The 17,089-nt window shown below is 42.1% G+C and overlaps 1 protein-coding gene across 1 annotated transcript; it reads left to right on the top strand.

Annotated features, from left to right (window-relative positions):
• The first annotated feature begins 10,270 nt into the window (after positions 1-10,270).
• On the top strand, positions 10,271-12,910 carry LOC136514314 (uncharacterized). Its single transcript, XM_066508296.1, has 3 exons — positions 10,271-10,795; positions 11,169-11,497; positions 12,178-12,910. The coding sequence occupies exons 1-3, from the start codon at positions 10,312-10,314 to the stop codon at positions 12,775-12,777; spliced, it is 1,413 nt and encodes a 470-aa protein (XP_066364393.1). The 5' UTR covers positions 10,271-10,311; the 3' UTR covers positions 12,778-12,910.
• The last annotated feature ends 4,179 nt before the right edge of the window (positions 12,911-17,089 follow it).

The following is a 17,089-nucleotide window of genomic DNA, read 5'->3' as shown; positions in this document are numbered from 1 at the left end:
ATGAAGCAACATATAGCACATTTGAGATAGAATGATCATTTGATATTGCCACTTTGCCCAATCCTTTAACCTTACCCTTTGAATTATCTCCAAATGTGATTCTTTCTTGTCCATCTACTTCTTCATCTAGTGAGGTGAACATACGAGGATCACCGGTCATATGTTGTGTGCAACCACTATCAATAACCCAATGACTTCCACTGATCTTGTAGTTCACCTATACACAAGAGATCAAGCTTTAGGAACCCAGACTTGTTGATGGCCCTTCACCTTCTCAATAAGTGACTTTGCAACCCAAATTTTCTTAGGCCTATTCTTGTTAGGAGGTCCTAAGAACATGACTTTCATTCTCCCACTAGAATCCTTTCTAAGCATGTAGTGAGCATTGAAGGCAAAAGGTCTAGCATGCTTGGGCAAGGGTTGTGGTGGTGGAGTTTGGCACTCATGAGTAAAGTGGCCTTCTTGTCCACACTCAAAACACTTCTTTGGCTTTGGCTTTTGTTGATATTGAGCTTGAGCTTTCTTCTCTTTGTTTGCCATGTACCCAATGCCACTTCTATCCATCTTCATGACGGTATTCATTAGGAGCTCACTTTGAAGATGCTTGCCTCTTGTGAACTTGCTCAATCCAATCTTAAGATGCTCTTTTTCCAACTTGAACTTCTTGTTTTCTTCCTTGAGAGCATCATGGTTCTTTTCTTCCTTGAGCTTCTTGTTTTCTTCTTTGTGCTTCTCATTCTCAAGAATCAAATCACCATCATGATCAAGAGTTTCTAGCACAATGGTGTTGTGGCTTTTGATTTCTTCAAGATCTTTCTTGAGCTTTGTATTGTCATTCTTGAGCTTGACAAACTCATCATAATCATCGGCCTCAACCACTTGCTTGTCCTTGCTACTAGAACTTTGCTCAATGCTCTCAATGATCAAGTCATCACATGATGTAGCTATATCAATCTTAACAACATGGTTAGTAGCATCATGTGGCTCATTGGATAGAAATTCTTGAGTTATGACAAGATTATCATGATTAATCTTAAGAGTTGTATATTCTTATTTTAGCTTGTTGTGGCTAGTGATGAGCTCTTTGTGCACCCACTCAAGTTTATCATGTTTATCTTTAAGCTCTTTCTTAGAAGATTTGAGCTCCTTGAGTTTGGATGACATAGTATTATTTGCTTCTCTAAGCTCAACACTAGCCTTGTGAATCATTCTTAGCTTCTAGCTTTTTATTCTTAGCTCTAGTCTTTATAATGATCTTAGTGTATTGTTTAAGCAATCTAGCAAGATCATCATAAGTAGGTGACTCATATTCATCATCATCACTATCGCTATCATCATTACTAGCATGTTCATCACCACTACTATCATCATCATTTGATACCTTGCGTTTACCCTTGGCCATAAGGCATAGGTGTGTAGAGGATGATGGCGGTGGTGGCGGTAAAGATGATAAGTCAATAGCAATGGCAGCCACCTTCTCGTTGTCACTATCATCATCGGATGATTCACTAGATGAATCAATATTCGTGAGCCACTCTTTTTCTTCTTGTGGAAGTCCTTCTTCTTGCTATCTCTCTTCTTGTATGGCTTGTTCTTTTTCTTCTCATCTTCATCTTCATTGCTTGAGTCATCTTTCTTGCCCTTGTTCTTGTTCTTGAATTTATCTTTCTCGGGCTTTGTGCATTGGTGAGCTAGATGACCAAGTTCTCCATAATTGTAGCAATCCATCTCAGAGATTGGCTTCCTTCTAGAACTAGTGAAGAACTTCTTATTCTTGCCATCAAACTTGATGCCACTCTTGTTGAGCTTCTTTAGCATCTTGGCGGTTTTCTTCACCATGAGAGCAAGACTTTCATCATCAACTTCATCATCACTTGAGCTCTCATACTCAAGTCTTACTTTGCCCTTCTCTTGGCTAGCCTTGAATGCTAAGTCTTTTTCTTTCTTCTTTGTAGAGGATGAGCCATCTTGAGGTGTGATGTGCATGTACATCTCATGAGCATTGATCTTTCCCAAGATTTATGTCGGTGTAGCGGTGGAAAGATCACCTTGATGTAGCATGGTCACAATATGCCCATATTTGTCAATGGGGAGGACACTCAAGATCTTTCTTACAACATCGGATGGTTGCATTTGAGTGAGTCCAAGCCCATTGACTTCCTCTACAAGAACATTCAAATGTGAATACATTTCATTAGCACATTCTTTAGGAAGCATTTTAAAAGAGTTAAGCTTTTTCATGACAAGATGATAGCGTTTCTCATGCTCACTCTTTGTTCCCTCATGGAGCGCACAAACGTCCGACCATAGTGCATGGACGTCTTTGTGGTTCCTCACCCGGTTGAACACATCTTTATAAAGGCCTCTAAATATGGTGTTTCTAGCCTTTGCATTCTATTTTTCATAGTTCAACTCATCGCCTTGTGGGTGTGCGGTATCCCTCTGTTTTGGGAAACCTTGTGAGGCGGCTCTAAGAATTCCAACATCTAGAGATTCTAGATATGCCTCCATACGAATTTTCCAATATGGAAAATCGTCCCCCTCAAAGATAGGAGGAGGTTCATCCCCATGAGACATCTTTCACTAGGCGGTTAAGCCTAAATATGTGAGCATGAGGCTCTGATACCAATTGAAAGGATCAAGATGCCCAAGAGGGGGGGGGGTGAATTGGGCTAATTCTAAATTTCTTTGCAATAATTAAATCTTATGGTTTGCCCAATTAACCCCTTGTGCCTAGAAAGTGTTTCTAATTGTTCTACCGCACAAAAGACTTGCAACCTAAGTTCCAATCCTACTCTAGCATGACAATTCTATGAATGTAAAGACAAAAATTGAATTGCTCAAAGTAAATACTCAAAGTAAATGCTCAAAGTAAATAGAGAAGGAGGAACGCGGCGATGTTTTGCCGAGGTATCGGAGAGTCGCCACTCTCCACTAGTCCTCGTTGGAGCACCCGCGCAAGGGTGTAGCTCCCCCTTGATCCGCGCAAGGATCAAGTGCTCTCTACGAGTTGATTCTTCGACACTCCGTCGTGGTGAATCACCCACAACCGCTCACAACTTGAGTTGGGTCATCCACAAGCTCTCCGGATGATCACCAAGCTCCCAATCACCACCAAGCCGTCTAGGTGATGGCGATCACCAAGAGTAACAAGCACGAACTCTCACTTGACCACGACAAGCCTAATGAGAAGGGTGGATGCACACTTTGCTACTCTTGATCTCACTAATGAGGGCTCTCTTTGGGATTCTCAAATCTCAATCACCTCACTAGGACCTTGCTCTTCTTAGCACTCTCTAAGGTGTTTCTCAGCTGTTGGAATGAGAAAAAGTACCCCACACACGAGTGGAGGTGGTATTTATAACATGGGCTAAAAAACAGACCGTTATGTGCCTCTACGGGGTGATCGGACGCTCCGGTCATGTTGACCGGACGCTTCGGTCAGTATACCCCGAACTCCAGTGATTACAGTGTGACCAGACGCTGGCCAGCGTCCAGTCAGCACTGACCGGACTCGTTCGGTCGTGATTTTCCCTCTCTGGAACCTTACTGGAGTTAACCGGATGTAGGCTCTCAGCGTTCGGTCACTTCACCTCTCAGCGTCCGGTCGTACCAGCCGATTTCACCTTGGTCAAATGAACTGACCAGACTCTGCGCCAGCATCCGGTCAACCCGAAACCAGCGTCCGGTCAGTATTTGACTCTCCATTCACTTCCAACTCTCAATCATATGTGAATGAAGTTTGCTCCATTGGATCTAAGGGCTGTTTTGGAGCTACCTAGTGCTAGTTTTAACAAGTGTGCACCACATCTAACTCACTAGACTCACCTTAGTCAAGCTACCCGTCCATACCCCCCTTAATAGTACGGCCAAAGGAAAAACAAAGTCCTAAACTACTCTAAGTGTCTCTCCAACTCTAATCGACACTTAGAACTAGTCCATCCTTAACCTTGTCGTCCATCCTTTGAAAACCGAAACGATTTTCATCGTAGGGGCATGACCATCATGATTGCCCAATCGATCTTCATTACCGTGACCAAACTTAATTGTCTCTACAAAACACACGTTAGTCACAGTAATCACGTATTGTCATTAATCACCGAAACCCAACTAGGGGCCTAGATGCTTTCAATGTCTATCCGAGGATACTTACGGGGTAAATCTGGTGAATTCTCATTGACCAATCTTGTTCAAAGCACTAGGGATCTCTATAGGAGTTCGGTAGATTGCTTCTTTCGATGGTCCAAAATGAGAGCCTATATTGTAACGAACTCGGGTCGTTACAAACATCAAGGCACTTAGAGCTAAAAGCCTCGAGAGTTAGCACATGTATAGACTAGAGTCATGTGTGTGCTCTTTTCTCCATGCCTTTTTTTCTCATAGTGTTATTGGGATGGAGTTTTTAGTGATACGCGCATGTGTAGTTTGAGAAGGGCAATCCTCACGACCAGGTTTCGTGTTGTATTTGTGCCTCTTCTAGTATGAGCATCTATTAGGTCATGTTGTACCGGCCATGACCTAATAGTTGAGGGGCTATGTTGGGGGAACTCATATGGTATATGGGCCAAGTTCCCCCTAGAAGAGGCTGAACTAGTGCTAGTATAATCCACCCCCACCATGCGGTTGCATGTAAATAACCGTTGCCTATATATAGTGCCCAAGGGCATAAGGGAGGGGCTCTCTCCCTCCCACTCTCATTTGCAAGCACTAGGCACCGCCTCTCCTCTCTATCCCCCTCACTCCTGCTCGTGAATTGCTAGGGAATTGCAATCCCAACACATATCCGACTAAAAAATTTGAGGCTTAATGCAACAGAAAGAAACAATATGAGAATGCGCGCTATATGTTGTTGTTGAAGGTGTTGTTTGTGCGCGGTTGCTCTAAATAGGCTAACGAAAGCATTAGACAGATACGTAGAATGGGGTTATTTCACTACAAGAATTAAGCCTTTACATGACGGATTACTTTGGTCACAGACAGTCGAAAACGCGTCACGATTAACTTGCCATGACAATAAAAAAAACCGTCATGTATCTCATGTCATACATTTGCTGGACCGAATTGAGCCATCATAGATTGACATTTGAGTTCGTCATGGATTAGTTGTCCATCTATTATACCCAGTCCATATCCAAGCCCAGATCCAAACCATAGTGACAAAAAAGAACATCACATATTAGTGCGAAATCATCACTGTATTAACATGCAGCACATCTCATAATACACCAATCATACAAACAAACATTGATTGTTTCATTTATTGGCATGTCCACTATTGTCACATATAGTTTGAGGACAATCAATTCACAGGAACTAACAAGTAAGTCTGAACTAAGATTTCATCTCTAGGGAGTCTAAAATAAACAAACAGTAGTATCCATGATTCCGCGAGTACTTTAATTGGTTTGCTTTCAATTGGCTTGTCCATATGATGTGCTACCAAGCACCTCCATAAGCTATCTAAAAATCAATATGAATATGAAATAAGTTAGTTTTGAGCCAAGATTCTAAAAACAACTGAAAATCAATATGAATATGAAATAAGTTAGTTTTGAGCAAAAATTCTAAAAACAAATGCCATTTATTTATTAGGAAGCTTTGTAACAAAGTTTTATTGGCCCAGGTGCAAGCATACAAGAAACAGTTTCCTGTGAGAGAAGCACGTGTATCATGAAAGCAAGAACACATTAAAGAGAAGACAGAAACAATCAAAGTAGATTGTTCTCGGATTTCACTAGTCAAACTCTCTACTAACTAATAAAACTGATGGTTGTAGCTACTAGTGTGTGGTAGAAAAACCAACAAGTGATCAACCTGAACAAGAAATCTTTGATTACTATGGAGTTGACAATGCTGTGGCAAACCATTTCAACCATTTTTTCTGCGTTCAACAAAAAAACTATGCATCTGGAATTGTATAACTGTATCACAATCTGTAATCTACATAGTAGTTTTCTAGCACTAGCATGTAAAAGAACTAAACATTTGTATAAATAGGGTTAGCACAAGTAGATGCCTCTGCAGATGGAACCAAATGACTAGGAATGATAGGCTTACTTGAACCATTCTGGTATGCTAAGTTCTGAATACCATTAAATTTAAGGTCACATATCTGCAAGGTAAAAGCAAGTAGGTTTTAATTTAAGGTCAATCATCTGCCATGATAATACTTAATAAGGCATACATTGCACATATTCAACTAACTGTAATGCAAGTAGTGTAGAACAAGCCATACATTGCATATATATTCAACTAAAAGTTCCAAAAATCTGTTCAGGTGTATGAACCCATACACCACCATCAATGAATCTGGGTTGCTGCTACTGTGAATGAACATCATAGAGGCAAATATTACTCTAAACTGCGTAGATGAACATAACAGCTACATGAACTGCCGCAGGGACCAAAGCAGCCAAACGAAGGAAAAATAACAGTAGTTCTCTGAACCTGAAAGTTGAATGAGCTATTGCAGTTAACTTTGAGCACACGTCCTCATGGAGCTCCAAAAACAAAGCTGCAGGTTGAAAGATGATTGCGCTACTGAAGGAGAAGCCCAACAGAAATAGCTAGTAGAGAAAATCTAAACAAAAAGCGCATGACTCAAGCTGTGCACTAGACAAACACGGCGCCTACTGCAGCACCGGCCTCCGCTGCCATTCCTGGCCCTATCGCTGAACAGGTGCGCCATGGATCTAGCCTCTCTACCATAGCGCCCAACGGATCTGGCGTGCCCGTTGACCAAGCGAAGCCGTCAAGATCCAGGCCTTTGTAGCTCAGATCTGAATAGAAATAGACAAACTTAAGTTGGGGATTGGGTATTTTCACACAGCAGGAAGGGAGTGAGGGAAATTTTTGTAATATATGTCTTCGGCTCAGAAAATAGAACCCACGATAATCTATTCTAATAGTTTGTGATATTCAGTACATTAATTAGGCTGACTTTAAAAGATGTTGATTGTAAGGCTTTAACTAATGAAGATTTCAAGTTGCTGTAAAACTTGTCGGAGAAATGGTACCTATGAGAGAAAAATTAATGAAAATGAGGGAATGAAAGTTGAAATGTGATATAGATGCATCAAGAATAAAAAAAGACCTAAACAGAAAAGAGTTTGGTCATCTAGGTCCCTAAATATTTGCGAATGGTCATCATCCTTGTCCACAAACTTTTAAAGTGACGACCCAGATCCGCAAACTATTTGTGTATGGTCATCTAGGTCTATTAAGTCTAAAAATGATCATTAACTCTCCAAACTTTTTAAGCAGTGCACTATAGGTCCATGCCCCTTCGTTGGGCATTTAGATCTAACGTGACATGTTGAATGGGTGCAATAATGTCTCTAATACATAGGTCTAAGTGCTTTCTCTATCTTCCTATGAGATAACCATAGTATCCCTATCACACGCATCCCACATACTCTCTCTCTCTCCATCAATCTCTCCTCAATGAGAGTGCACATAGAGGGATCATGGAGGCCACGCTCCTGCTCACGGCGTAGGGGTTAGACTTCATTTCACCGCTTTCTAAGCCTTCGCGCATCACACTGCCGCTCCTCCTCGATGTGGAGAGCTTGATGGAGGGGAGGGGGAGGGAAGTGCATATGGGACCCATGTGTCAAGGGTACTATATGGTGCACAATTAGCATGCCACGTTATGTCAGTTAAAAATTTAGGGACTTGAATGATCAGTTTAAAAGTTTGTGGACCTAGATGACCATACACAAATAGTTTAGGGACTTGGATGGTCACTTTAAGAGTTGGTGGATCTGGATGACCATTCACAAATCGTTTAGGGACCTGGGTGTATTTTACTCATTAGAAAATTTAGAATCTGTTATAACCAGTCTCTTGAAGTTGCTTATATCGTGATTTTACAACACAGTCATATATCAAACATATTTTTAGTTGCCTTTCTTGTTGTTCAACCAAACATCTACAAGATGCCACACATATCCAGAAACTAGAATAGTCCTCTTTTGACAAATGCAAGGAACTGCCTAGTGTAAGTTACACCCACAAACTTTTGTTGCCTCTTTGCATCTACAAAGAACAATCCGAACAGTGTAATAGACGAACTATACAAAACCTGTATATACTCCAATATCAGAGTGTGGGGCAGGGGTGGGAGGGAAATGTTGATGCTAGATTTAGAGGAGGCGGAAGAGCTGGCATGGGAGGCCATGGAAGTTGTATCTACAAAGAATGATCCAAACAGTGTAATAAACCAACTATACAAAACCTGGGTATACTCCTATATCAGAGTGTGGGGCAGGTGGGAGGGAAATGTCGATGCTAGATTTAGAGGAGGTAGAAGAGCTGGCATGGGGAGGCCATGGAGGTTTGTTTGTGGTGGAAGCAAAAGCAGACACGAATGGATTGAGCAGGTTAGATTGTTTGATCATTGATACAACAAATAGAGTGGGAACTTGAAGAGTAGACCAATGACACATTTATACATGTACATGAAGTGCTAACTGATTAGTGAGTCTACATGCCGAGCATTAGACACGCAGGCATGCATAGAGTGGAACAACTGTGACTGTGAACAACGAGGTCGGGCATGCTAATCGAGTCTGTGGCACGCACGGGGAAGATGGAGTGTTGGCTGTTGCATGCGCGCTAACAACAACACCAAACAACCTACACTCATGAATCTGTCCAAATAATGCATGCAAGCCTAGGCAATTGTCTCTGCTTTCTATTATGCTTTATGTCTAACACTTTGTGGGTAGGAGAGGTATGATCATCCATTCGTGCTAACCGTTGCAAGTTCTAAGGATGAACACAGTGCATAATGTATATATGTTTGCTCAAACACTGCATGTCTTCAAACATCCTTGCATGGAACACATCCATTTGCTCACACTCCTGATCATGGCTAGCTTGAATTTAGTGGCCTCCAATGTCTAAAAAATAACCACTAAGCTTGAGTACAAGAGATGTTCCATCAATGCCATGAGTGCCTAGCAACCGAAACGAAGCATCAATCATTCACCTACTGCTTCTACTAGTACTACTACCCTCGGCATCCTTCCATATGCATCCATATATTCTTTCTTATCACTTTGAATTTTCAATCAACATACAGTACGTAGTTGTGAATTATCACGCCTTTGCTATGAGTCGCTAGTGAGCGTTGTCATTCATTTCATCCCCACCGGTTTCAACATTCATTTCTCGCAGTACAGTTTGTTATTAGTTCTCTATCTGATGAGCAGCATGACCGGTTGCTCTCCAGCCTTCACTCTACTTATCTCCACCCATAATATTCTTGCCAAACTAATTGATTTGTTCGACTGACACTACTCATAGTACATGTACTACAGTTCTCTTGGCTTGGCCTTCACTCAATGGCCACATATGAATATATGCTAAGTACCATCACACAACTAAGTAAATCTTACTAGTCTGTAGCTCTTGGCCATAACAAATAATCAAATAAACAGCTAAATAACAGACGAAATGTTGCTGTAGTTGTACTCGAAGTGGAAGCTAATATAAATAGTTATTTATTAAGGGGAGGATATATATTTTTGTGTCAATATGCTCTATATATGACTAGGTCCCGTAAAGGCTACTCGGCTTTCTGCTGCAATTGTTCTATATATAGTATTGTCTCCACTTAACTTATTTTGTTTTGACTAGCTAGGTCCTTGGAGTCAGACTTCGGCCTATGTTTTCTCTAAAAAAAATATAATCGTCTATAGTTAGAAAACCAATATTATGAATATGATTGTAGTTATACATTTTTATACAGTAAATGAGCATACTTATATCTGATTATTTATATGCCTTATGTTTACTTTGAAACTTTTTTGTTTTCCTTTTGTAGAGAAGCATTAGCCTTTAATTATGATTATTAATTTATGATTTATATAATTGATATATATGACTAATAATGTAGTCTTATCATTATTCATATGTATAGATTTTAGTATAGTTATATTTTAATATCTCCTTATATGATTTGTTTTCATATCATCATTGGATAAATACTTATAGACAACAAAGTTAAATGGATATTTGAATGCGACATATATATGACTTGTTTTTTAGCAACATATATATGACTTGTTTTTTTTTTAGAAGAACATTTGACTTGTTAATTAGGAGACGCTGTGCTGTGCTGGGTTGGGCTGCGATGGTCTTGTCTGATCTGAGCGGGGCTAGAAGAAGCCCGACATCCATCCATATACCAAACCGTGGCGGATGAGGACATAGGGGCCTTTTTTTTTATAACTGTATCGGGCCTTAACAACGCGGGGCGTTCACGGCGGCGGCGTATCGGATAGGTTGCCCTTCACTTGGGTGTTCATGGCGGCGGCGGGCGGCGCCGTGGGATTCGGCTATCTCTCCTCCGTGGCGAAGGCGAACGATGACGACTGCGCAGGCTTGGAACGTTCATGCCTCGACAGGGCGGGGACGGCCGACGGCCACGCTGCGGCGGAGGATGAGAAGGAGCGCAAGGACGATGCGCGCTCCAAGAAGCGGCGTGCGTGGAGGCGGAAAGCCAGCATGGCCGTCGAGGATCGCTGCGAGCAGGGCGCCGCCGGGTACGGGGACGGGGACGACGAGTGGGCGGAGCTGGAACCTTTCTTCTACCACGAGGCGGCAGCGGTGGCCGAGCACGGGAGGCGGATGCAGAGAGAACAGCAGGCGGCCCACAACAGAAAGCTGTGCAGAGCCCGCGAGGCCGCCTTGGATCGGATCCGCGAGTACGATCCGAAGACTGGGAGCACCTACTACTCCCGAGTTGAACACGTCGACGACATCGCCACATTCAACCACGACGAGGAGTGTAAGTAACTTCATTTTGTTACCCACCTTTTTAGATTTGACGATTCTACGAACTCCGTATTGTTTGCTGTTTGCCATCCATGTAAGCTTATTTGATTGTTTAACTAATTGTCTATCTACACACTCCATCACTAAGCTATTCGAGTGCATGCTGAAAATTTGATTGTAATGTGCCTGCACAACCTTATTGATTGTATCTGCACAACCTCTTTTTTTCGTTTATTTGATTGTAGTCTTCATCTACTTACTGGGTCTTTGTTCATCTCGTCCACAAACAATGCATCTATGTTTCAGCAACTGTACACCTACTAGGTTTCATCCAAAACTGACATGCATCAATCTAAGTCTACAGCTTTTCTTTTCTTGCACTGCAGCGCCACTTGGTCCAATGAGAGACACTGAGGCATTGATCTATGTACATGGCACTGTAGCTTCAGATGGTGAGAAGAAGTTCATTGCCAGTGACTCTGCAAATCTCCACTCCATCGATATAACCTCCTTCTCGGATGTTAATAGCAAGGATGGCAATATGCGGTTTGTTCCAGACCGCTCTGCAAACGTCTTCTCCGTAAAGATAGTCTCCTCTGATGTTGGCTTTCCGATCGAAGTCTATGGCACCGTAATTGCCAGAGATAACATCGATCTCAAGTGTGTTTATCTCTTCCGCCGAGATAGAGATCATTGCCAACTCATCTTGTCCAAGGTAAATCAGATGCTCGTCTATGCATATTGTGTGGGCTAACTTAAGATTGTATGACCTTGGGTGTCAAATACGTTTTTGGTTGTTGTTGTGACCAAAGCACATACTGAGCTGTACTCAATGTCTATTGATCAGCAATGTAGCTGTCGTTATCAGTAAACACCTGCAATCCCCTAGGTGAATACTTCGTGGTGTGTGCTATTTTTCTCTTTTCGGATGGATTCGTATGGTTTCTAAAATTGAAAACGTTCATATAATTTATCAATCATTAGAACGTAAAAAATGTGAAGTTTATTATTTCTTTGTTGCATAAAGTGGAACTGTAGTTTTATGTTAGTAGCAATAGTGCTAGCTGAAGCAACTCCCTTTATGGAGTTAAGTATGGTAAATACACATGGATCCAATCGTTTGATAATTTGAGTGTGGTCTTAAAATGGGTATGAAAGAGAGTAAAACTGACGTTTGAGACCTATCCTTGGGAGTTCAGTATTCATGATACTGTGATTTTTAGACCTATACTGATAAATACTTCTAGTAAGTGCTTGCACACTAATAGGATTGAATCTCTAAAGATTTCATCATGGTAGTAGCATGCTGTGTGGTTGGAATTTCTTGTACTTTTATTGCAGCAAAATATATTCAGACAAAGATACCACTGCCTTATCATCCGAACCATTTCGCAGGATGAATCATTGATTCTGACTGGCCCAAAACGAGGACTCGCGCTAAAATATTATTTGTATTTTGAGTTTGATTTGAAGATCAAGTGTGTTGGAAGGCAGAAGAACAAGCAACTAAGTAAAGGTTACATGGCATTGGATGGCTTAAATTATAGATCGTGGCAAGAAATGGAGGTTGAAAGGGAAACCCTGGACACTAAACTCAGTGAGGTGATGATTACATATGCAGTAGTCCAAAATGCAGTCGAGGCAACTTTTGCTATTGAAGTTCTGCAGGGAAGATTTTACGGAGAAATCACTGCTTGCACCACTGGTATCCGGGATAGCATTGTGCTTCATGATAGCAAAATGGCTGAAGCAATGACTAACAATGGAAAGGGAGTTATCCAACTGTTGCGAAACGTGGTAGCTGTCAGTATGAGGGAGAAGCTGATATTTACTATTGTTGCCCGGACTGGTGATGGTAAAACTAAAAGCACCACCATTAGATTTACTCCAGGAGTCATTGGTGGAGAAGAAAAAGAAATAACCTGTGGTTCCATTCAGATGTGTGTGAAGGTTACATGGTCGATAGTTTCACGTTGGTATTACCCTCATTGCTGATTATTATGATGGGGCTTGTTATGTTGGAACATCTACTAGGATTGAATGATCGTTTAAGTATTTTGTTGGGCTTTGTTACGTTGTAACCATGAAGTCTGCCTAGAATGAATAATCGTTGAATGCAAATATGTGAACCTTATTATATTATGATGGTTGATTGTTTCAGCTTGAGATCGGTGATTTTGTGTGCCTACTCGGTGGTGATTGCATTCTGTTATACCACTACTACAGATTTGATATCTTGTCCCGGTTGGGAACTGGTTTTAGTCCCGGTTTTCCAACCGGGACTAGCGATCCGAGACTAAAGTGTTGTTCTTTAGTCCCGGTTTGCCACAACCGGGACTAAAGATCATCCCAGCTTTAAAAAAAATAATGCCTCCCACCGCTGCGCCCCCTGAGATTCGAACCCAAGACCTCATGCACTGCCTCGCGCGGAGCTTACCACCCCACCTACACAACACATCTAACAATGGATGTGATGCTTTCCTTTTGAACTAACCCATCGGAGGATCTTTAGTCCCGGTTGGTGTTACCAACCGGGACTAAAGGGTCCTTTAGTCCGGGTTGGTGTTACCAACCGGGACTAAAGGGTCTACCTTTAGTCCGGGTTGGTATTACCAACCGGGACTAAAGGTTGGAGGACTTTTTAGTCCCGGTTGGTGGCTTCAATCGGGAATAAAAGAACATTTAGTCCCGGTTGGTATTACTAACCGGGACTAAAGGTCCTTTAGTCCCGGGGGCAAAAAATGTCGAGGCTAATGCTAAATTGAGACATCGTTCTAAAGTCTGTTCTCTAGTAGTGTACATTTCTCAGGTTTAAGTCGATTGTGTGAACACTCGAAGAAAACACTACCAAGTTCCAAAAAAAAGTACCCACATTCAGTAATTGAAGTGTAGGGCCTGAAAAATATACAACTGTTTTAGAACTTCTTCCATAATTTTAGAGAAATTTGTGTGCTTATGTTTTACAGAATAAGTTAACTAGAGATGACCGAGCGAACAGACCTGGGAAAAGTTTTGCATCAAAATCTAAGTTGGGAGGCCCATGATCAGGTTTATTACTAGTCATAGGGAAGAAAATCGAAAGTGAGTCCTCCTTAATTTGCAGCAAATCTGAAAGCATTGCCCACCTATTGTCTGAAAGCAAACCTACCAAGCACTCGTTACACACATTTGGCTCTGAACCGGTACGTTCTTTCTGTCACTAATCCACGCTCTTCCCCACCGCTGGCCACGAGCTCCGCCGTGCTTGCCCGCCCACGCGAGGCCGCGCCTGCCCACATGAGGACGCCGCGCCCGCCCATGCGACGCGAGCTCTGCACTCAGCCCACACCCCAAGCTCTGCGCCGACCGCGAGCTCCACCGACCGAGCACCGCATAGGAGCTCCTCGCCGGATGCCTACCTCCCCGCGATGCGCCCGCCCATGCACACGAGGACGAAGAAACCCTGGCCGACCCTTTTTTTCTTTTTTTGCCCCCTGGCACGTGGACCCAGCTGTCAGTGAGATAGAGAGAAGCTCTAGAGATGTATCAAACACTTTGACGAATCTTTCAGATTCACTTTTTTTTAATGGTGGAGCTCTACCAAACAAGCCTCATCTACAGCGGTAACCCTAAATTATTAGGGTATACTTTTTATCTATGGGCTTTTTTTCTAGGCTCAATTCTAGTAAATCCTTTGCTTATGACATATAGGACCCTCAGTCACTAATATAACTTCTTTTTGTTTATTTCGCCTCTCGCTTCACCATCTCACTTTCTCCTGGACCACCTCTTAGGCTCTGCTACCATCGCCGCCTCGTCATCCTCGACTACTCGACCTGTAACACCTCTGGTGTTTTGACCTAGCACTAAAATTTGACATGTCTTCATATGCATTGCAAAGCATTCATAAAGTAGAAAATTTTGAATGCATTCACTAATAAGCTTTATTTCATAATGTTGTTATTTCATGTGATGCGATTCAAAACCCTAAATAAAGATCATGACTACAAGGGTCAAAATTCATGTGATCATGTGAGGTCATGTGTCATTTGACTCAAATAACCCTAATGGGCCATGTTACTGGTCAAAAATCAAAATTTAAGTAAAAGGAAGACAAATCAAATTTGAATTCAAATTCATTTTATAAAAGTCCTTTTTGCCCCTTTTGACTAATTCAAAATCCATGTGGAATTTGGGGTTGAGGCAAAAAGCAAAGTTGGAGATTATTTTATGTAGACCAACTTTGGTATTCAAAGTTTTTCAAGTTTACATATAAAATTTGGAGTAATTTTGAAATGATTCAAATGCTCAAATGCACCCCAAATTCAAATTTCAAAATGGAGGCAGAATTTAAAAATGTTCCCAGAAGCAAAGTTGTAGAGTTTGAAAAATTGAACAACTTTCATTTTTGGAGATTTTCAACTTCTTTAGAAAATTTGTGAGTAATTTGAAAAATGGACGCAGTGGCAGTTCTGTAAATATTTCAAAAATCGAAATCCACCTCTCTAATTGCCGCCGACGCCACGCGGATGTCGCCGCCAATCAGATTTCGCCGCTTCCTTGCGCCTTGACACGTAGCTGGTGCCGTGGCGGGTCCGTCCGTGCGCTGTCGTCACCGGGCAGTCCCTTCCTGGCTATAAATAGCAGCCGCCGCCGTCGTCATTCCCGTTTTTCTCCTCTGCTCTGCTTCGCCGCCAGCTAGCTCCACCGCTCGCCGTAGCCACCGTCGAGCAGTCTCCGTCGTGCCTAGCTACGCCAAAGCGATCGCCTCAGTCTTGCGCTTCTCTACGACTTGCTCACGCCGCTTGAGTTGGCCGGAGTCGCCCGGCGCAACTGCTTCTTCCCCAAGCCCGGCCGGAGCTCCGCCACCATCGCCTCGACGTGGCCAGGCCATTCCAGACCATCTCCGTCTTCACCAAGCCCACCGGTGTGACCATGGTGAGCTACTGAACGTGATGTTCACTTCGCTTTTGACTCTACCGTAGTCTTGCCAGGGTTACGCCGTGAGCCGACGTGCTCGAGCCGCCATGGCCGGCGTGGAGTCTTCTCCGGTGCACCTTCTACCATTCCAAGGATGGGGATAGGTTCGTAGGAGTGTGTAGATCATTTGGGTGAGGTCTGCCTCGCCGGAGCATCACCGTCGGCGCATTTTGGGGCCGGCCAGTGAGGGCAGCGCCGCCGTGAGCTGTATGAGTCGCTGACGGGTGGGGTCAGCCTGTCAGTGAGAAGGAAGGAGAAGAACAGTGAAATTTTGTATTTTCTGATTTTGAATAGTGCTGAATCTTTGGAAATTTGTAGAAAAATAATCATAGCTCCAAAAATTCTGAAATTTTGTGTGTAGCCCTTGTACATGCTCAAATTTGGTTTAAAAATATGAAACTTGAAATTTGAATGTATTTTTAATGTTCAAATATTCAGTCCATTAATTAATAAATGTAATTTCCATGATTTTTGTAGGCCACTGAATAATTCCAAAAACTTATGAAATTTGTTTTGGTACACTAATTTGTCATGAGGAAGCTTACATAAAATTTTCAGGTCATTTGGAACAAGTTCATTTTTGGGCTTAATTCCAAATTCATTCAAAAATAAATAAAGGCAAACCCTAAGTGTTTGATTAGTGTTGGATCTTGTTTTGGTCATGTTTTGTGGCTAGTAGGGTTTCAAGATCCATTTGGTCAAATTACATGTGTGGCTCTTGACGGTAGGATTACAAGTTGGTTTTGTTGGCTTGCAATTGTATCGTGCAGGAAAATCATTTGCGGGTGTTTTTACATTTCATGTACCATGAAAGCATCATGTTTACATTATCATCATGTTAAAGCATATGTTATCGTTTCGTGTAGAACCCGAGAGTGAAACAATTCTAGTTGAGCAAGTTCTGGAAGAATCCCCGGTTGTCACGGGATTCGGTAATCGTGATACTGATCCGGAACCTGAGATCGTCAACGAAGGCAAGCCTCGGTTTAAGCATTAAACCATTACCTTGTTTACTTTGAAAAGTTTATCACCTATGTTACTTATTGCATTAAGTTGATTAATTCAAATGTTACCTACTTGATGCATTACCTACCTTGTTAATTGTTTACCATCCTTGAAGATGTTTTCATTTACAAAGGCGTAGAATGCTTAGTATGCTTTATGATAGGCTTTCAAAATAAAAGTTTTGATACAATCAAAGATGGCATACTGGCCAAAGAAAGAAAGAAGGTAGAATGAACTAGAGACTAGTCAGGTGACTTATCTTGAATGTTGGGTAATGTTGCCGACTATGTTGCCTAAAGGCCACTCATTATGGATCTTCTGAACGAGACACTTTGTAGTACTG

Source organism: Miscanthus floridulus, chromosome 16, assembly GCF_019320115.1.
Source record: "Miscanthus floridulus cultivar M001 chromosome 16, ASM1932011v1, whole genome shotgun sequence".
NCBI classification, from domain to species: domain Eukaryota; kingdom Viridiplantae; phylum Streptophyta; class Magnoliopsida; order Poales; family Poaceae; genus Miscanthus; species Miscanthus floridulus.
This window is presented reverse-complemented; position numbering and strand designations above follow the sequence as displayed.